General features: G+C 40.3%; 2 protein-coding genes across 2 annotated transcripts; one reads left to right on the forward strand and one right to left on the reverse strand.

The window, feature by feature from the left end:
- Positions 1–500: 500 nt before the first annotated feature.
- LOC5518241 (serine/threonine-protein kinase GIN4) lies at positions 501–8033 on the forward strand. Its single transcript, XM_001638150.3, has 9 exons — positions 501–833; positions 1012–1133; positions 1228–1276; positions 1427–1576; positions 1735–1817; positions 3280–3358; positions 3916–3999; positions 4639–4725; positions 6108–8033. Exons 1-9 carry the CDS (start codon positions 636–638, stop codon positions 7185–7187), a joined length of 1932 nt encoding a protein of 643 aa, XP_001638200.2. The 5' UTR covers positions 501–635; the 3' UTR covers positions 7188–8033.
- Positions 8034–15282: 7249 nt separating this feature from the next.
- LOC5518246 (spermatogenesis-associated protein 1) lies at positions 15283–22263 on the reverse strand. The gene is made up of 11 exons (XM_001638205.3): positions 22096–22263; positions 21872–21978; positions 21614–21731; positions 20858–20911; positions 20486–20591; positions 19068–19953; positions 17934–18478; positions 17144–17278; positions 16977–17032; positions 16347–16445; positions 15283–15797 (listed from the first exon to the last, which is right to left on the reverse strand). Exons 1-11 carry the CDS (start codon positions 22132–22134, stop codon positions 15666–15668), a joined length of 2277 nt encoding a protein of 758 aa, XP_001638255.2. The 5' UTR covers positions 22135–22263; the 3' UTR covers positions 15283–15665.
- Between the last annotated feature and the right edge of the window lie 216 nt (positions 22264–22479).

Below are 22479 nucleotides of genomic sequence, written 5' to 3' on the forward strand. Positions count from 1 at the left end.
GTGATGCTAAGCTCTGTCGTGACACCATTAGGTGGTTGACGTTCTGGCGTGACTATGACACGTAGCCCAGCAAATAAATGTGTGTTAAATTTAGTCACGAAGACTTGATTCTGTACTCATGCCGCTAACGGTAGTTTTTCTTTTATATTTGGCGAATTCTGAAAGGTAAACTCCAATCGTGATCGGTTGATCTTTAATGACGGAAACCAAAGTTACTGAACGCAGCCAAAACATTCTACATTGGCAATAATGGTCGTGGGAATTAAATTTTGACAGGCTTCGTTAACTTTACGAAGAATTAAGACTATAAAATCGCCTGTCAAAATATGAGAAATGACCCTTTTAATGCGCTCCCCGCGAAAGAATAACATCGTTTCGCCTCATAAAGTCATATTTGTTGTTATTATTTTGGTCATGTCACGGTTTCGTGACTGCACATAAGGTGAGAAAGTTATTTATTGACCAATCAAAGAGCGAGTTGCGCGATAATTCCCATGGCCCTTTGCGCACCCGCCTGTGTAGTTGTACCTATCGCCTTCCGGTTGAGCGTACAGATATCTCCAACATGTACACGATCGAGCCGAAAACACGGCCTGTTCTACAGATATTCCACGTCTAGAAATATAGGGTCACCTATGGTGATCCTTATGGATGTATACGGGCTTGGGGAAGGGTCTTTGAGCCGTAAGAACCATGGCGGCGACCAGTGCGATACGGAGCAAATGGTCAACGCTACGTTAAATAGCTTGGAGCTGGACGCGTCTTTGGTTTTCGATATCAATGATTTCAACCTTTACCGGCTAGCCAATGGATTCTTCGGCGAGATATTCAAGGTAAGCAAGATATATCACCTTTTAAAAGATGTTTGGAATTGTGTTATGTATAACGTGGTATTTATTCAGGCGGATTTTAAAGTTGTTTGTGGATGGAGTTTGATCTCGGTTTCAAACCTTCCCGCTCGACGATGAGCGGACAAAAACCCTTACCATATTTTTATTCTTATTTCTACAGGCAGAGCACAAAATCACAAAAAAGACCATGGTTATAAAAGAAGAAACACATTGCAATGAGGACTGTAGCTTGCTGAAGGAAGTAGATTTTCTAAGACGACTTTCACATCCCAACATCGTTAGGTAGGTATTGTTGTTGACTTGACCTGTGCGTACGAAAGTTCACATTCCCACAAACTTTTCAATTTATTCTGAACACGTATATCTCATTTCCTAGATTCATAGGCATTTGTATAAAAGATAACAAAGTTTCTCTAATAACGGAGGTGAGTCTATGTATCATTTTTGTAATAAGAGGATGATACAAACAATATTGTTGTGTTTTTATGCTGAACTGTGGCCAATCGCTTCCGATTCCGCGAAAGTGCATCCTTTATAAGTCATTTCCCTACAGTGTTTTCCCTTTTTATTTTCAGTTCGTTAATGGCGGAAATCTAGAGGAACTTCTTATGAACCACGAAGAGACTTTAAACTGGGCTACGAGGGTGTATTTAGCGAGAGATATTGCGAGCGGAATGGCGTTTTTGCACCAGAAAAGATTTCTACATCGCGACCTCACATCGAAGGTACTAAATCAATCCGAGACACATCAAACCGACGTTTCTTAATCCCTAGATGACATATCCTTTGTTATTCCAATACTCAGCAATAAATTCAAACAACTGGTATTCATGTTAAATGTTTCCCGTTGACATTTGTCCAATAAATTTTCTGTCTTTTTAAGAATTGTTTGATTAAAATCGCTAATGGTGAGCGATATGGAATCGTTGCTGATCTCGGCCTCGCAACGGAACTACCCGATGGGGAGTAAGTAAAATTATTAATATTATTTTCCTAATCTTTTTAGACGTTTACTGTATCCAGGGACCTCTAATAAATACATATCTAGGGAACCATTTCAATTGGCTCTGCGGGAATTAGAATAACATTCAAACTTAATATAGATCCCGGTATAAGTGTTGCGAAATTGGCACCGTTGAATAAAGCTGCAAAGATTGATAATTAGAAATAATTTTTAAGATTAAAATAAGCCTTGATTAGGTATGATTAAACATGCACTATAGGTTTATTTATTTTTACTACCAAAATTCAAATCCTTTAATTTTATTCTAGCCAAAGTATCAATACAAAAAGTGTAACTAGTTTGAAAATCTTTGAAATAAACTTTTTATTGGGAGGCTTATTATTGTTCGTCAATATTTTTTTATATCAACATCTTTTTTTATAAAGATATTGTCTGCCGTTTGAGCAAACTTGGAACTTCTTTCACTTTCGAAACTTCAAAAACTACTGAGCGTTAATACTCTTAATTAAGTTTCGAGGGTTTATACTTGAAAACATTTCAGGTTTCAGATTGTCACGTCGAAATTTGCCATTAACGAAACAATGTCTGCCCCCGCTCTAAGGCCTTTATGGATTATTAATAAGTTGCAAAAATTAGTGTCTATTTTGTGATGCTAGTTGATGGAATTTTCCATTGAAAAAAACAATCTCTTTTAAGCACCCCTCTCCAATAAACATGAAAAATCTAAAGTGTGATTCTTGCTCGGTTTAAACCTGAAATAGACACCAAATGTTTTTGCAAAATATAGATACAAACACAATATACCCAAAGATGGGTAAATTTCAGTGTCCAAAATTGAATGAAATCTTGGGGAAGCTCATCTAGGGATACTAGATCTAAAACACTATCAATTTTCTAATATTTGTATAATATTACACTTGGTAAAATTTTATGCAAAAAAATTGTCTAATGTATATTGATAATAATTTTATTTATTTCCTAAAACATACTGTATTTTGAGATTGTTATTGTGGTTTCTTGGAAACACGATTCTCGGCTTGTTCACATTTCTTTTCTTAGTTGACTAGACACCACTGTTTTTATTTTCTACATAGTGTACCCAAAACTGGTCCAAAACCATTAAAACCTCTCAATTTGTATGGTATTTGTACTTTCAATGGCTTTGAATCCAAATTTTTACCTTTACTAAGACAAGGCAGTGTCCGATGATGTTAAAATGATAATCTCTTATAATAATCAGCATTTTTTGTCAGCAAAATCAACACTTTATTAATTCTTTTAGAATTATTTTTTTTTTAGTTTTTAAACTTATAACTCGGGCATTTCATCAGGGTCCTATAATAAAAAAAACCTTTTAAAGCTCGCCACTACTTTATTTAATTTGAGGTACATAAATGATAGACCCTTAGCCTGTATCTTGTTATTACCCTAGACATGAACCTATCTTTCTATTTATTCCAATAGGGAGGGGATTATCAACACGGTAGGCTCACCATACAACATGGCGCCCGAGGTTTTACGAGGAGAGATGTACAATGGGAAGGTATTGTATTCCTTAAAATAGTGAACTACCGAACTTGTATTCAAGGCACTGCTAGGCTACATCAATATCTTTTGCTGTGTCTGGTTGCTTTGAATGAAGTTCCCTCAATTTGGATCTCTGTGGTCAATTACTGGCAGCTGCTTTTCATAAGAAGGTTACTTAGAGAACTGTTGTAGCTGCATTATGGAAATAGATGGCAAACTGTCCTGTTTTGTCAACAAAGGGTTTCCTAGAGGGTTTTATGACAGATAAGAAAGTGTGAGTGTTGTCTGGTGCCCCAGCAAAACTGTCTGCCATACTGAATGATATCTCATTTTCATAGATGCCTGCTTCATTGTTAGCAAGTCTGTTTCTCTATTGCAAATACACTATATAAAAGAAAAACAGAGTGCTTTTGCATTATGATGATATTGGCTTTAAGCTCAGGAAAATTAAAGTATTTATGGTCAGATAACATCTCTAACCTATTCAGGAATTATATATAAGGCCCTGAGGCTTCATTTTGTAGCTCTCGAGTGATGGACATATGCTAATAGATGCAATGCTTTTACCTGCAGGCAGATGTGTTTTCCTATGGAATCATTCTTTGTGAGATCATTGGTAGAGTTCTTGCTGACCCTGAAGAGCTCCCTAGAACTGGAGTGAGTATTTAGTTATTACTTCAGGCAATACTTGGTCATTAAATGTGGGGAAATTGTTTTGTCTACACATGTGGCAAATGTGCAGATGGCAGACTTCATTTGCTCTTGTAGAATATCTATGGCAAATGTTTAAAGGGCAAACAAACACATTTTCTGAAAAGCCAGCATGTTTGTCTTGTTTCGCAAAAAAATGTCTCAATTCAGAACACGCCAGAAAATGTGAGATTAATTAAATTTAGCTAAAACATGGGGATAATTAGATTACTAGAAGACCAAGATTGGGTTTTTAGATAGGAAATTTCCAAAGAAATCTCAGATTCTTTTAGTTTTTTTTAATAAATTTGTTTGTAGCACTTCTTTTGTCTGTCTTTAGAAAGTTAACAATTAAAAAAATCTAGCATTTGAATATTTAGGACAACCTTAAAGAGGAACTATTCATAAGGCTTATGTCTTATGTCTTCTTCTTGATCTTATGAGTATAAATGTAAAATATAACATTTTGACTGCATTTTGTATTTCTGCATTTGTAAAGGTGTTTTATGTAGGTGTCATTTTGTGTAATAATAGCCCCCCCCCCCCCCTAATTCCCCCTGTGCATCACTCTTCAAGTAACATAATGGCGTGCAATCTTGTGTTTAGGCATTTGGCCTAGATGTGGAGAAATTCTCTACCATGGTGGGGGACTGCCCGATTGAATTCGTCCACACTGCTATCTGCTGTTGTCAGGTGAGGACTAAGAAGCACAAACACACTGAACACATGCCACTGCTAGACAGCATATCACAATCCGATTCAATGTTCCGACACATGTCAATCACTGCAATTAGACAGTCAAGAAAGAGATCACTTTATAGCGGCTATGTGGTTCCACAAAGTCCCACAAGAATTTTCTTCAGTAAGCAATAAAAAAAAATGGTTTGAGATGTTTTTGTGCAAATTCTATTTGCCGCTTTCTTATTGGGTATTTATGCATGCATTGGATCTATGATCTGTCTGTCTTGCCTCTATGCTAGGTACAGCACTAGTCTAGACACTCTTCATAGCTAGACTGGTAGCAGCTCATTGCTGGCCCATTTCCATCCAACTGATAAGGTTTTATAACAAGTTATTTTTAATTCAAATTACAATTGGATTGCATTGTGGATTGCATTGTGGATGTATGATAAGGGAGCCTTTGGCGGCTATTACCGGTAAAGAGTCTATTTCATAGTGGCATGACAATGTATCAGAAAGTACATTTAGAGTACCGAGTTTAAAGAAAAAAAAAGAAACTTTCAAGTAAAGACGTAATTTGTCATTTTCAAACCACGTTTCCGTTGAGGTTCAGGTGTCTAGACTGGGGATTTCTGAGTTAGTCTCAGGCGCGGCATGGTTGGATAACGTAGATAATTGTTGCAGCCTATAACCACCATATCAGTTGTTGGCGCCGCGTCCAACACTAGTCATTTGCACCACCATGTCAGTTGTTGGCGCCGCGTCCAACACTAGTCATTTGCACCACCATGTCAGTTGTTGGCGCCGCGTCCAACACTAGTCATTTGCACCACCATGTCAGTTGTTGGCGCCGCGTCCAACACTAGTCATTTGCACCACCATGTCAGTTGTTGGCGCCGCGTCCAACACTAGTCATTTGCATCGATAAAGAGTCTAATTCTTTAGCCCGCATATGCACGCTTGATGCACGCTCATATTTGTAGTTTTTATTTTCAAGCTTTTTTGAACTGCTTCAGAATCCATGTTTCTGTTGTTTTCATGTGAGCCACCCACGAGGAAAGCTGTTGTTCTTCCCTATTTGAGTTTGAATTTAAATATACTATTTTTGTACTATATGGAATGATACAAGAAACAAACAAAATGGCATGATTTGTCAATGTGAAGGTTTATTTTAAATGTTCACAAGGAGTATCGGAAAGAGAGAATAATTTAAACTTTGAATTAAAATTTAAACTATTTGAACGGGTTCCGGCTAGCCCTAGGTATTCGCATGTTTATAATGAGCAGCAACACTGTTACAAGTGAAATAGTGTGCAGTGAAAGATAAGTTTAATTGGACGTTTGAGATTAGCATTGGTGGTTTCTATTAATTGCATTCTTTGATCTTCACGCAGATGGATCCAAAATCCCGGCCCAGTTTCATGTCTACCGTCAAACACTTGGACCTAGTCCTACTCCAGTACCCGAGACGCCCCGACGTGCCCTGGGACCAAGCTATCCCACCGCCCATGCTCGACGATGTGGAGAGCAACAATAACCTGAACGCGCATATTCAGCTCACCTCGCCCAGACTGGTTACCCCCGCCGTGCTACCCCCCGAGGGGGAATTCCGTACCCGTAGCCACACGGACTACAGGCGGCGCTCGTGGATCGCGTCACGCTACAAACTCTTCCACGCCGCCACCGAGGAGCTACTGAAGAACACGCCTTCTAAGCTCATGGGCTTCTTCAGAAACGTGATAGGCATTCGCAACAAGGAGATGTCCATCTCTAAGGGGAAGAAGAAGGACGAGAGTGAATCCGCGCGCCGGCGGAGGGCTCAGTCCTCTTCAGTCCTCCCCAAGTTCTCATCTGTTGACATTTGTCACACAAGAGACAATGATTTCGCGGTGCCGTGGATAACCATACCGCCGTCCACGTCGTGTCCGGGGTCGCCCGGACCGGACAGAAAGGACGCAATGCTTCGTCGTCACACTATCGCTCCTCTATCCTCGCTCAAGGCGAGTTCGGACCTTCATTTGAATTTGAGCGATACGGACTATACCGATGGCGAGGACCCCTTGAGCGCGCGCAGTGCGTTTTCGGAGAGCATTTCAATGTCATCGGACATTAGCTCTTTGCTGGCTAACAGCACGTGCGCGTCGCATTCCACACATTCTTCGTATTCCTCGCAGCCGTCCGGGTCTCGCGACTGTGAATCCGTGTCGTCAGGCGAAGAGGGCCGCGTCAATTCCACGCCTCCGAGGCTGATCTGTAGTCAGATGAAGACGCCACATTTAGACCGTAGCGGCTCGTACTCGGTTATCGATGCCGAGGCGTTGAACCGCGAGGAGCTGGAGCGAGAGCGCGAAAAGGAGAAGGCGACACGACTCGGCGATAACACACCCACAAACACAAGAGCGAGGCGGCGAATACGTTCCCCTCTTTTCGGCTTCTTCCAGTCCAAAAACCGCAACAAGAATAAGGACAATTAGTGGCTTTGTCCTCGCATAGTCTCTCTCCAGCTGAAAGTCCCGCTCTTCCGTTTCCAGTTATCTCCCTCCACACACATTGTTTATGCCAAAAGAAGAAATACCAAGCAGAGGTGAACTTGCCTGTACATGTGTAGGCTGGATTAGCGCTCTCGCTGCGCCCACCTTCCTATCGGAGCAAATGGATACAGCTTGATCCAGTTCCCAGCGTTTTGCGGGACATCTACCGTACAATCAAAACGTTGCTTGACAAACGAAAAAGCTTTCAGATAGCACGATTTCAAAGATTTCACAGAGTTTATAAATATTTGTATATTGATAGACTTCCAATTTAATTATGTTTTCTTTAAATTTGTTGTGAAATTCTAAATTGCAGATATGGTAAATATTTATTTCGTGACGAGAATTTATTAAGATAACTCCCATATACATTTATTCGTGTAAATTTGTTTTTATAAGAAATAAAACCTTTTTCTTTCATGATGAAAAAATATCATCTACAAATTAAATTTTGGATATAAATGACGGGACATTGTATGCTCTTTACTCTTGCACTGTCTCATTGAAATCAATATACTTTTCGTTAATTATTTAAAATAATTTTTTTCAAAGTTTTGTATATAGCCAAGTGGTTACAAGAATTCGTATGGTTACAAGAATTTGACCAGCGAAACTAAAAAAGATGTATTTAAATAAAAAATAGTTGTAGATAAAGTATTATAACGTGTAACGTGTAAGAGATTTTCATTGTGAATGTGATCACATTGTATGTGTGATGTGATTGGAAAATGCTCATTCATGAAAAATGTCACGAATTATTTTAATGTTATTAAAATAATATTAGATTTATCCTGTTTCGATATAAACACACCCTATCCCGACGCCTTCTTGGCATTGGACAGAGACGCAACAAAGTGAAAAGTAAAATAATTTGTTAGAAAAAAAAAATGTAAGTTAGTATCAGATGTCCTGTAGCAGATTAGTAGCAGACGTCCTGTAAATTACCAAATGAGAGTGCACATAGCATTGCTGACGTCCTGTAAATTACCAAATGAGAGTGCACATAGCATTGCTGACGTCCTGTAAATTACCAAATGAGGGCGCACATAGCATTGCAGACGTCCTGTAAATTACCAAATGAGAGTGCACATAGCATTGCTGACGTCCTGTAAATTACCAAATGAGAGCGCACATAGCATTGCTGACGTCCTGTAAATTACCAAATGAGGGAGCACATAGCATTGCTGACGTCCTGTAAATTACCAAATGAGAGCGCACATAGCATTGCTGACGTCCTGTAAATTACCAAATGAGGGTGCACATAGCATTACTGACGTCCTGTAAATTACCAAATGAGAGCGCACATAGCATTGCTGACGTCCTGTAAATTACCAAATGAGAGCGCACATAGCATTGCTGACGTCCTGTAAATTACCAAATGAGGGTGCACATAGCATTACTGACGTCCTGTAAATTACCAAATGAGAGCGCACATACCATTACTGACGTCCTGTAAATTACCAAATGAGAGCGCACATAGCATTGCTGACGTCCTGTAAATTACCAAATGAGAGCGCACATAGCATTGCTGACGTCCTGTAAATTACCAAATGAGGGTGCACATAGCATTACTGACGTCCTGTAAATTACCAAATGAGAGCGCACATAGCATTGCTGACGTCCTGTAAATTACCAAATGAGAGTGCACATAGCATTGCTGACGTCCTGTAAATTACCAAATGAGAGCGCACATAGCATTGCCGACGTCCTGTAAATTACCAAATGAGGGTGCACATAGCATTACTGACGTCCTGTAAATTACCAAATGAGAGCGCACATAGCATTGCTGACGTCCTGTAAATTACCAAATGAGAGCGCACATAGCATTGCTGACGTCCTGTAAATTACCAAATGAGAGTGCACATAGCATTGCTGACGTCCTGTAAATTACCAAATGAGAGCGCACATAGCATTGCCGACGTCCTGTAAATTACCAAATGAGGGTGCGCATAGCATTACTGACGTCCTGTAAATTACCAAATGAGGGTGCACATAGCATTACTGACGTCCTGTAAATTACCAAATGAGAGCGCACATAGCATTGCTGACGTCCTGTAAATTACCAAATGAGAGTGCGCATAGTATTACTGACGTCCTGTAAATTACCAAATGAGAGCGCACATAGCATTACTGACGTCCTGTAAATTACCAAATGAGAGCGCACATAGCATTACTGACGTCCTGTAAATTACCAAATGAGAGCGCGCATAGTATTACTGACGTCCTGTAAATTACCAAATGAGAGCGCGCATAGTATTACTGACGTCCTGTAAATTACCAAGTGATAGCGCACATAGCATTACTGACGTCCTGTAAATTACCAAATGAGAGCGCACATAGCATTACTGACGTCCTGTAAATTACCAAATGAGAGCGCACATAGCATTGCTGACGTCCTGTAAATTACCAAATGAGAGTGCACATAGCATTGCTGACGTCCTGTAAATTACCAAATGAGAGCGCACATAGCATTGCTGACGTCCTGTAAATTACCAAATGAGAGCGCACATAGCATTACTGACGTCCTGTAAATTACCAAATGAGAGCGCACATAGCATTGCTGACGTCCTGTAAATTACCAAATGAGAGCGCACATAGCATTGCTGACGTCCTGTAAATTACCAAATGAGGGTGCACATAGCATTACTGACGTCCTGTAAATTACCAAATGAGAGCGCACATAGCATTGCTGACGTCCTGTAAATTACCAAATGAGAACACACGTAGCATTACTGACGTCCTGTAAATTACCAAATGAGGGAGCACATAGCATTGCTGACGTCCTGTAAATTACCAAATGAGAGTGCACATAGCATTGCTGACGTCCTGTAAATTACCAAATGAGAGTGCACATAGCATTGCTGACGTCCTGTAAATTACCAAATGAGAACACACGTAGCATTACTGACGTCCTGTAAATTACCAAATGAGGGAGCACATAGCATTGCTGACGTCCTGTAAATTAACAAATGAGAGTGCACATAGCATTGCTGACGTCCTGTAAATTACCAAATGAGAGTGCACATAGCATTGCTGACGTCCTGTAAATTACCAAATAAGAACACACGTAGCATTACTGACGTCCTGTAAATTACCAAATGAGGGAGCACATAGCATTGCTGACGTCCTGTAAATTACCAAATGAGAGTGCACATAGCATTGCTGACGTCCTGTAAATTACCAAATGAGAGCACACGTAGCATTACTGACGTCCTGTAAATTACCAAATGAGGGAGCACATAGCATTGCTGACGTCCTGTAAATTACCAAATGAGATCACACATAGCATTACTGACGTCCTGTAAATTACCAAATGAGAGCGCACATAGCATTGCTGACGTCCTGTAAATTACCAAATGAGAGTGCACATTGCATTGCTGACGTCCTGTAAATTACCAAATGAGAGCACACATAGCATTACTGACGTCCTGTAAATTACCAAATGAGAGCGCACATAGCATTGCTGACGTCCTGTAAATTACCAAATGAGAGTGCACATAGCATTGCTGACGTCCTGTAAATTACCAAATGAGAGTGCACATAGCATTGCTGACGTCCTGTAAATTACCAAATGAGAGTGCACATAGCATTGCTGACGTCCTGTAAATTACCAAATGAGAGCACACGTAGCATTACTGACGTCCTGTAAATTACCAAATGAGAGCACACATAGCATTACTGACGTCCTGTAAATTACCAAATGAGAGCACACATAGCATTACTGACGTCCTGTAAATTACCAAATGAGGGAGCACATAGCATTGCTGACGTCCTGTAAATTACCAAATGAGAGCGCACATAGCATTGCTGACGTCCTGTAAATTACCAAGTGATAGCGCACATAGCATTGCTAACGTCCTGTAAATTACCAAATGAGGGCGCACATAGCATTACTGACGTCCTGTAAATTACCAAATGAGAGCGCACATAGCATTGCTGACGTCCTGTAAATTACCAAATGAGAGTGCACATAGCATTACTGACGTCCTGTAAATTACCAAATGAGGGCGCACATAGCATTACTGACGTCCTGTAAATTACCAAATGAGAGCGCACATAGCATTGCTGACGTCCTGTAAATTACCAAATGAGAGTGCACATAGCATTACTGACGTCCTGTAAATTACCAAATGAGAGTGCACATAGCATTGCTGACGTCCTGTAAATTACCAAATGAGAGCGCACATAGCATTGCTGACGTCCTGTAAATTACCAAGTGATAGCGCACATAGCATTGCTGACGTCCTGTAAATTACCAAATGAGAGCGCACATAGCATTGCTGACGTCCTGTAAATTACCAAATGAGAGTGCACATAGCATTACTGACGTCCTGTAAATTATCAAATGAGAGCGCGCATAGCATTACTGACGTCCTGTAAATTACCAAATGAGAGCGCACATAGCATTGCTGACGTCCTGTAAATTACCAAATGAGAGTGCACATAGCATTGCTGACGTCCTGTAAATTACCAAATGAGAGCGCACATAGCATTGCTGACGTCCTGTAAATTACCAAATGAGAGCGCACATAGCATTGCTGACGTCCTGTAAATTACCAAATGAGAGCGCACATAGCATTGCTGACGTCCTGTAAATTACCAAATGAGAGCACACATAGCATTGCTGACGTCCTGTAAATTACCAAATAAGAGTGCACATAGCATTGCTGACGTCCTGTAAATTACCAAATGAGAGTGCACATAGCATTGCTGACGTCCTGTAAATTACCAAATGAGAGCGCACATAGCATTGCTGACGTCCTGTAAATTACCAAATGAGAGTGCACATAGCATTACTGACGTCCTGTAAATTACCAAATGAGAGCGCGCATAGCATTACTGACGTCCTGTAAATTACCAAATGAGAGCGCACATAGCATTACTGACGTCCTGTAAATTACCAAATGAGAGTGCACATAGCATTACTGACGTCCTGTAAATTACCAAATGAGAGTGCACATAGCATTGCTGACGTCCTGTAAATTACCAAGTGATAGCGCACATAGCATTGCTGACGTCCTGTAAATTACCAAATGAGAGCGCACATAGCATTGCTGACGTCCTGTAAATTACCAAATGAGAGTGCACATAGCATTACTGACGTCCTGTAAATTACCAAATGAGAGTGCACATAGCATTACTGACGTCCTGTAAATTACCAAATGAGGGAGCACATAGCATTGCTGACGTCCTGTAAATTACCAAATGAGAGCGCACATAGCATTACTGACGTCCTGTAAATTACCAAATGAGGGAGCACATAGCATTGCTGACGTCCTGTAAATTACCAAATGAGAGCGCACATAGCATTACTGACGTCCTGTAAATTACCAAATGAGGGAGCACATAGCATTGCTGACGTCCTGTAAATTACCAAATGAGAGCGCACATAGCATTGCTGACGTCCTGTAAATTACCAAATGAGAGCGCACATAGCATTGCTGACGTCCTGTAAATTACCAAATGAGGGAGCACATAGCATTGCTGACGTCCTGTAAATTACCAAATGAGAGCGCACATAGCATTGCTGACATCCTGTAAATTACCAAATGAGAGTGCACATAGCATTACTGACGTCCTGTAAATTACCAAATGAGGGAGCACATAGCATTGCTGACGTCCTGTAAATTACCAAATGAGAGCGCACATAGCATTACTGACGTCCTGTAAATTACCAAATGAGGGAGCACATAGCATTGCTGACGTCCTGTAAATTACCAAATGAGAGCGCACATAGCATTGCTGACGTCCTGTAAATTACCAAATGAGAGCGCACATAGCATTGCTGACGTCCTGTAAATTACCAAATGAGAGCGCACATAGCATTGCTGACGTCCTGTAAATTACCACATGAGAGTGCACATAGCATTGCTGACGTCCTGTAAATTACCAAATGAGAGTGCACATAGCATTGCTGACGTCCTGTAAATTACCAAATGAGAGCGCACATAGCATTGCTGACGTCCTGTAAATTACCAAATGAGAGTGCACATAGCATTGCTGACGTCCTGTAAATTACCAAATGAGAGCGCACATAGCATTGCTGACGTCCTGTAAATTACCAAATGAGAGTGCACAAAGCATTGCTGACGTCCTGTAAATTACCAAATGAGAGCGCACATAGCATTGCTGACGTCCTGTAAATTACCAAATGAGAGCGCACATAGCATTACTGACGTCCTGTAAATTACCAAATGAGAGCGCACATAGCATTGCTGACGTCCTGTAAATTACCAAATGAGAGCGCACATAGCATTACTGACGTCCTGTAAATTACCAAATGAGAGCGCACATAGCATTACTGACGTCCTGTAAATTACCAAATTACAGCGCACATAGCATTGCTGACGTCCTGTAAATTACCAAATGAGAGCGCACATAGCATTGCCGACGTCCTGTAAATTACCAAATGAGAGCGCACATAGCATTGCTGACGTCCTGTGAATTACCAAATGAGAGCGCACATAGCATTACTGACGTCCTGTAAATTACCAAATGAGAGCGCACATAGCATTGCTGACGTCCTGTAAATTACCAAATGAGAGCGCACATAGCATTGCTGACGTCCTGTAAATTACCAAATGAGAGCGCACATAGCATTGCTGACGTCCTGTAAATTACCAAATGAGAGCGCACATAGCATTGCTGACGTCCTGTAAATTACCAAATGAGGGTGCACATAGCATTACTGACGTCCTGTAAATTACCAAATGAGAGCGCACATACCATTACTGACGTCCTGTAAATTACCAAATGAGAGCGCACATAGCATTGCTGACGTCCTGTAAATTACCAAATGAGAGCGCACATAGCATTGCTGACGTCCTGTAAATTACCAAATGAGAGCGCACATAGCATTGCTGACGTCCTGTAAATTACCAAATGAGGGTGCACATAGCATTACTGACGTCCTGTAAATTACCAAATGAGAGCGCACATAGCATTGCTGACGTCCTGTAAATTACCAAATGAGAGTGCACATAGCATTGCTGACGTCCTGTAAATTACCAAATGAGAGCGCACATAGCATTGCCGACGTCCTGTAAATTACCAAATGAGGGTGCACATAGCATTACTGACGTCCTGTAAATTACCAAATGAGAGCGCACATAGCATTGCTGACGTCCTGTAAATTACCAAATGAGGGTGCACATAGCATTACTGACGTCCTGTAAATTACCAAATGAGAGCGCACATAGCATTGCTGACGTCCTGTAAATTACCAAATGAGAGTGCGCATAGTATTACTGACGTCCTGTAAATTACCAAATGAGGGTGCACATAGCATTACTGACGTCCTGTAAATTACCAAATGAGAGCGCGCATAGTATTACTGACGTCCTGTAAATTACCAAATGAGAGCGCACATAGCATTACTGACGTCCTGTAAATTACCAAATGAGAGCGCACATAGCATTACTGACGTCCTGTAAATTACCAAATGAGAGCGCGCATAGTATTACTGACGTCCTGTAAATTACCAAATGAGAGCGCGCATAGTATTACTGACGTCCTGTAAATTACCAAGTGATAGCGCACATAGCATTACTGACGTCCTGTAAATTACCAAATGAGAGCGCACATAGCATTACTGACGTCCTGTAAATTACCAAATGAGAGCGCACATAGCATTGCTGACGTCCTGTAAATTACCAAATGAGAGTGCACATAGCATTGCTGACGTCCTGTAAATTACCAAATGAGAGCGCACATAGCATTGCTGACGTCCTGTAAATTACCAAATGAGAGCGCACATAGCATTACTGACGTCCTGTAAATTACCAAATGAGAGCGCACATAGCATTGCTGACGTCCTGTGAATTACCAAATGAGAGCGTCGTACAAATCTAGGTAATAATAGACTAATAATAGACTCTATCAAACGGAGAGGAGAGTCGATGAGATTTCCAACTTGCAAAGACCGATTGATCGGAACCCTGTGAGAGCTAGAAAGAGTGGAACTCTCATCAATTCTCATCTCTGTTTGATCGGGGCTTTAGGGATCGGAATGAGGTTATCAACAAAGTCACTGCATGCCTTCATAATAATATGAGACTCGTATTTATTCTCGTTCGATATGTGATTTCCCGAATACATTATACATGAAGCTTCAATGCTAAGGTTACAGTTACTAGGTCCATATTTTTGGATATTTATATACAGTAGTAACTACCACAGATTTTCGTTATTATACAAAAGATAAGTTACTATTATCATAAATACATAAGCTTTTTTAATGAAATCTATCTACAAAAGTACTTTTTTCATTGGCCGAACTACTGGCTGATCGGTTCCTAAAACTACGCTCCCATGATGCACTGATCTTTGCTACATATCCATGCCACTGATTGGTTAGAGTAAATCTCCTCGACAGTGATTGGTTAGTTTAAAACTTGCTTGTGAGTGATTGGTTAGTTTTGGTCACGCGGTAATGTTCTCCGGGTTGCCTAGCGTGGCCAGGCTCTTTTGACTCTTTGTGAGGGTCAAGTTGATCTTCTTGTCCAACAGATCCTCGCGGAGTTGCTTCAGCTCATTTTGAGCAGCGTCCCGTAACTAAAACAAATGGAAGCTCAGTCAGTGATAAATAACGTGACTTTTAGCGTGGCAAATTCAAGCCAAAACAAACCCCTGAAATGGCTGCGCCCGTCACGACGGAGAGGGGCGAATAGAGAGGACACCTTTCAATGAAAATAAGCCATTCCTGACTGGCTGATTCGTAAGCGCTAAATAAATTGCCTTTTGTTTTGTTATTTTGCCGTAAAAAGCCTGAGCGCGCGCGAGTTTACCACCCAAAAAGTCACGTAACTTCTTAATGAAAGTCACCAATTCAACTATTTCCGCCGGGTTTAAGACCAACTAAAAGTTGATATATAGAAAAAAATGCCTTCAGAAGATGCTTCACAAATCAGTTACTCATACTTTTAACAGTGATGTGAAAATTGCATAGAAAGTGATAGAGGAAAGAGAGAAAGAAAGAACAAATAAGAAATGAAAGAAAGAAAAAACAAGAAAGAAAGCAAGAAAAAAGCACAACAAAGCCCCTATTAAATATCATAAAAAAAAAGAAAACACGAAAACAGTAAACAATGAAAGAGCAATTACCTTCATTTCCGATGCCAGCATCATTTTCGTTTCTTCCACCTTTCGCCGCAAATCCTCAACTTCGTTTTGAAGCCGTGCGAGCAGTATGAGCTGGTTGGACTATAATAAAAGGACAATAAAAACGTGAACACTATTCTTTGCTCTGACTCTTTCACCTCCTTCTTGGCATAACCATCACTACCACCATAAACACAACAGTATAACGATTTGTTATAAATACCTAGTTGTAAAGAAGGAAGAAAACAACGACATTGTTAAAAGCCTTCGTGTAAATTAGCGCGAGGGTTCCATCGCTTCCTTATCCGACCCCGTCCTCTCGCTAATGAAAACCGGTCTCAATACCACTAACAACAGCGCATCGAATTTATCGTAATCGTGAAGAAATCAGCATCATTATCTATATCTTTATCGTCGCCTTCATCAACAAAATCTTCACCATCGTTTAGAAACTCCATTTTATTGGCAATATTGGGATAACAGAGAATGCGCTAGGTCTTCCACGCATATATGCATTGCAATGACTGTTTCTGTCTCAAGTGTCTGTCGAAGTCAGCAGTTTCGATACAACAACTGAATAACAACAATAGTCACCACCACCGACAAAATACGGCTCATTTGATGGCTATTTACCTTTTGAGAAGGAGTTTTGTCAAGCTCGCTTCCTCCTTTTGCACCACCTTCGCGATCTGGAAGGAAAGCGTTGAATTTAAGTTCAATCCATCACTTGAAAACATGATATTCGTATGTTAGAGATCCTTTTTTCACAGCTTTTTATCTGTCTGGTTATCTAAACGTACCCTTTTTGGTTTCTAGGAAGGAAAGCATCGCTTGATGTTGGACCTCAGTCTCGTATCTCAGACGGTTCACTTGTTCTTCTAAAGGAGCTGTTTTTCGCTTTTCGTCAAAAAACTTCTTCTTCCAGATATTCTTGGCTAAAAATAAAAAAAAGAAAGAATACGTTTTAGTTACCCTAGAGACTTAAACTAGTACTCATATACAGGAAAATATAGAAAATAAAGAAACGGACCACTTGGTACTAGAGGAAGATCATGGGCAAATGCGTAGTTCCAGAAAATATCCATACCCCCCTACTGAGGGGGTCAGAGGTATGACCCCCCACCCCTCTGGAATTTCCAACCCCCTGGATAAAAATAAATACAGTAACTGTTAAGGGAAAGGGCATTTCCTGCCCCCCCTCCCCCCTGGGCGTTTGGGCATTTCCTTCCCCCCCCCCCCCCCCGGAATTTCCAATCCCTTCAATGGGGGGGGGGGGGGGGTATGGAGATTTTCTGGAACTACACACCACTTGAACATTTTGACATTTTTTACCATGCGACGTGCGATACTGTTGACACTTTTAGACAGTCCCCGGTTTTTAACCAGAATAGACGCAAAACTTACTAGAGATTGGAATAATATCGAAGAAATGCTTCAGTGCACGTCAGATCAAGAGAGAGACCATCAATACAACACCCTCAATACAACTGTAAATCATTTACTGCATCATTATAAGATAACAAAAGACAATATAGAGAAGGAAGTACACAATAAAAACATTAGAAAAAATAAAAGAAATAGAGTGCTTACATTGGTTGCGTTTCTGCATAGTCTGCGTTTGCAAGGTCTTAGCTCGACGAACTTTTTGCTCGCGTTGTTTCTCCAGATCCACTCGTTCATTCTTCGCTCTACGTAGCTCTCCCCTCAGCTCCTCGATCACTTTCTGCTTACGGTCCTTGGCAGACGAGGTGTCTTTCACCAGTGGGGCATCACCTATGTCTGGCATCTGTAAGGGCGGAGGGACCGGGACTTTCGGGATCTTTAGTGACTGTTCAAAATCATCCGCTTTTTTGGCAGGTTTCTTGGTTGCAGCCTTTTTGGTCTTTTTGGCATTCTTTGCGTCGGCATTTTTCGAAGCGTTTTTCGCATCTTGGTCCAAGGTCTTGTCCCTTTTATCTGCAGTTACGTCTGGTTTGTTTCCCTGACCGTCATCTCTCTCTTGACTATTATCTATGCCTTCATCGTCTCGTCCATTTTTGTCTTTATCAGAATAGTTATCCATGCCTCCCAATCCTTGGTTAGCTAGAGGACAGGAGTTCCGTTTGTTGTTTGGGTTGTCATCAAAAGAGTCGTTTCTGAAAAAAAAGGATACTTTGAGTTTATGATGGCAATTTATCCCATAAAAAGCAATGCAAGGTTTACTTTATACACAGCCCCACGAACACATATCCGACATCGCCAAGACAATGCAATGTTGACAAACGACTTCTCAGCACCTCAATAAGGTGTACAACGAGTGTCACTATTAATGTTTGCATGGGCATTATCGACATGGGCAAAGTTAGACAAATTTGTCTGCCGTGCAAATCTCTTAAATCATAAGAATAAAACAATGAAAAAACTTGTGAATTCTTCATGGTCCCTCTGGTATTTGATAACGGTTCACCTGTAACCAAGCCTTCCACTGTATTTAGGAGTCCTCAGTCACTATGTACAGCGGCCGTACAGTGGAACACAAAACTCGACTATTAGTGCATGTACTCTATAAGTAGTACCTATAGTAGTACATTATTTTGGAAATAGCACGTAGAAATGAGGGAATGGATTTCAATTCTCAGCAAACATGCAACCATGAATCCGGCTATAAGTTTCATGTACAAAACAATTCCTTATTGTCATTTCGTAAAGGAATAAATTAGCACTGTTCCTGGTGCATGTACTTACAGCTCATTCGGGTGATTTGCCGCCCAATTACATAGACCTTGATCATGACCAGGACCCGTGCCAAGGCTCAAGCTAGCTCTGTGAGCGTAATCTGATCTAGTGCTCTTAGCAGGTGATGGGAATTGTGCAAACTTTGATCTCTCTTCAACATCTTCTATGCTGGGAATAACATAGTCATCTTCTCGCATTACACCCAGATCAGTTTGAGCTTGCTCTAACTCCTTAGGGGGTCTCTCTACAGAAGGTGATCGTGACCTGCTCTGACGTTTCTTTTTACCCTTCTTTTTTCCGTGTCTTTCTTTTTCATTCTCGTCTCCCTCATGTTTAAACCTGTTCTTTGTAGCATTGTTTTCCTCCCTGCGAAGACCTGGTACAGGGGAAGCTATTACTCTCCCTGATGGAATTGGTGTCGGTGGTGACGTATAGTCCGCCCCAGGGATAGCTAAAGCCTGTATCACCTCAGGCTGTACTATCTTTACCATTCTCGTCTGAATATTACTGCTACTCCCAGAAGAGTCAGACCCAGTTTTCTTAGCTTTGTTCTTCTGGTTTTTGCTTTTAACATACTCAATGTCACGTGGAGACAGCCCCAAATCCTGGTTCTCACCACTACTCCGGTGCTCTTCACTGCCATTGTAACTATTGTAGCCTCCATCTTGTTGGGCTTCACTAAAATGCACATTCTTTCTGTCAGCTGTGTCTCTATTAAGCTTCCCTGATGATTCCTCAGTGTCTTGGCGCTCAAATGTACCTTGCTGTTGAATGTTCTGAGGGTTTATGTTGTCATAATTGTTTGGAGCCATGCCGTAGTTAGGTTGAGATAGAGGGTTACCATACGGTTGACTGATTGGTGGAAAATGTAAGGGCTGTGTTGAGGACATCCCAGCTAAAAGCAGAGGGAAACAGATTCCTATTACCCCCATCAATGTCAATATACCACACTTTATGAGGTAAAACAACAAGGATTTAATTGAAATAAATAAAAACTTGTATTAGAATAAATAAAACTTTTCAGGCAAGGCAACTTAACTAAATCACTTTAATGGTTACAATTTACTACAAACAATTGCACATAGAGCATAATAAGGAAAGCATGATCAGTATGCTTGTGCAAAATATACTGTATTTAGAGTTTAATAATGTCTGCAAGCCCTTAGCAAACCACAAAGACCTACTAGGCATAACAACTTTTTTTGAACATATACAGGTCTAAAATACAATAAGTTTTATAAAATACTTAGTTTCATTTTAGAGCTATTTGTTAGACCTATTTGCCATGATATGTTTGCTCATCTACCCCCTGTATGTTTTCATTTCCAGGATTCCCTAAGAGGGAAAGGGTGTTTTATAGATATTTTTGTGGCAAAGGGGGGTTCCTTGTGCCGCCCCCCACTAACTATGGCCCTATGACAAGTTACCTGTTGTATGGCCCTGTGTAGCAATGACCACACTGTTAGCATCAGAAGCAGGCCGCATGTGAGTCTCATGTAATCCAGGCAACAAAAAGATCTCAGGACTGAAAGCCTAAAAAAAAGGTCAGATTATAAGACAGGCATCAAATTTTTTTTGGACTGAAAGGCTTATAAAAAATAGATCACATTATAAGACAGGCAATAAAAAGAATGCCGGAATGAAAGCCTACAGAAAAATTGGTCACATTAGACATAGAACATTATTACCTAATTGAATATTTTATGGAGCCCTGATTTTTTTTGGTTTACAGTATGAACATGCTGGTTTTTCATTGCACATACACCTAAAATAGCAGTTATTGATGACTAGATACATACAATGGGAGGGAGAAAGTCTGAAGCTTTCAGAAGACTCTCTTGGTTTTCTTTCACCTGAAAGCAGATAAAGCTGGTTTAATAAACTTTTCGCTGAATATACTTTCCCTTTCAAACGTTCATAAGTGCCCGGCCATGAAAAGACTGTTCCTGCAATAGCTTCTTACAGCAAAAAATAATAATAAATAGAAATAACAACAACAACAATTTCAAAGTCATGTAATTTTTTGTTCACAAATTAGTGTTTTTAAGATATATTTTCGTACATTGTATTCCAGTATACATCAATCACTGTGCTATGGCATTGCTGACACATTTGCAATAAGATAAAATCATTTCCCTAACTCCGGCCAAGGCACTCTATTTCATTCCATGCATGTGTTTAGTACGAAGATTACGGGCTTATCTGAGATATGCTAACACAGACTGTAATTGTGTCGGCTAGAAACAATAAGAATAAAATAAAAACAATATTTTGTTCAAACATACTGTTTGAAATGTTTGAATTTCACGATCTATTTTGACAAATTCAAGATGTGTACAATGAAAGGCAGGGCTCAAGGGATTTAGGCCAAGGGATAACGAGATTAACAGACTCCAAATGTTACACAAATAACAACTGTTTTAAAAACAAAAAAAAAATTATTGTAGACACCCAGCTAGACAGAAAACTAAAAATTCACATAATTGTTATCGAATTTAAGTACTTCAAGTGAATAACATTATTTGAGAATACTTTTGATCTGATAAGTTACTTACAACAGCCATACAGCGTCCAACACTTCGTAAGAAGACGAAGTCTTCGGGCACAATATCGTCTCCTAATTGATCTTCTATACATCCTCTAAGATTACGAAGTGTTATATCCGGCAAGACTCTAAAAGATTAATTGATGTTTTAATATTCCAATCAAGAGAATAACCTAAAAGAGCACTGGATTCGATGCAAGAATTCACACAAAGAATGATTAGTATGGGGCATGGATTATTTTAATTTGTTGTTGGGTTTTCCCTTTACCTCACAAATCCTGCAGACACCGACTCTAAGGCAACGTTATTGAAAGCAGTTCTGTATTTATCCAACCAAAGATCCAAAGGAACAACAAATATATGAAGATCTGCAACCTGTAAAAATCAAATACCAAGTTTACGACTCTGCTAATGATCTCACGCAACGAGGCGAGAGATAAAGGCAAGATCACAAAGCCTCATTTTGGGCTCAAAAAACGATCTTCGAATCACCTTTGACGGCTGTGATCTCCCACTATCCACGCTAGACATGTTGTCTTGAATACAGTTTTGACTTTTTTGCTCTATTTCCCGATTTTCCGGCTGTTTCTCGGCATAATTACAGCCCTAGCAGATGTCCTAGCCTCTGGTTGCCAAGTGCCTATTTACTTTTGATTGCACGTCTGTGGTTGTTAGGTCACGTGACAAACGTGACGTCATTCAAGTAGTAACTTAAGATAAAAGAAGGACTCTTTTAATTCATCAAACTGATTTTAAACCGAGCTAAACACGCTACACATACACCTGGTTACCTTCAGCTTTTATATGCGAGAAAATAAATTCAATTTTGTTAAATTGGATTATACGACTTGTAAATAACCACCAAAAGCTCATGAC

Source organism: Nematostella vectensis, chromosome 1 (genome assembly GCF_932526225.1).
Source record: "Nematostella vectensis chromosome 1, jaNemVect1.1, whole genome shotgun sequence".
In the NCBI taxonomy this organism is placed as follows: Eukaryota; Metazoa; Cnidaria; class Anthozoa; order Actiniaria; family Edwardsiidae; genus Nematostella; species Nematostella vectensis.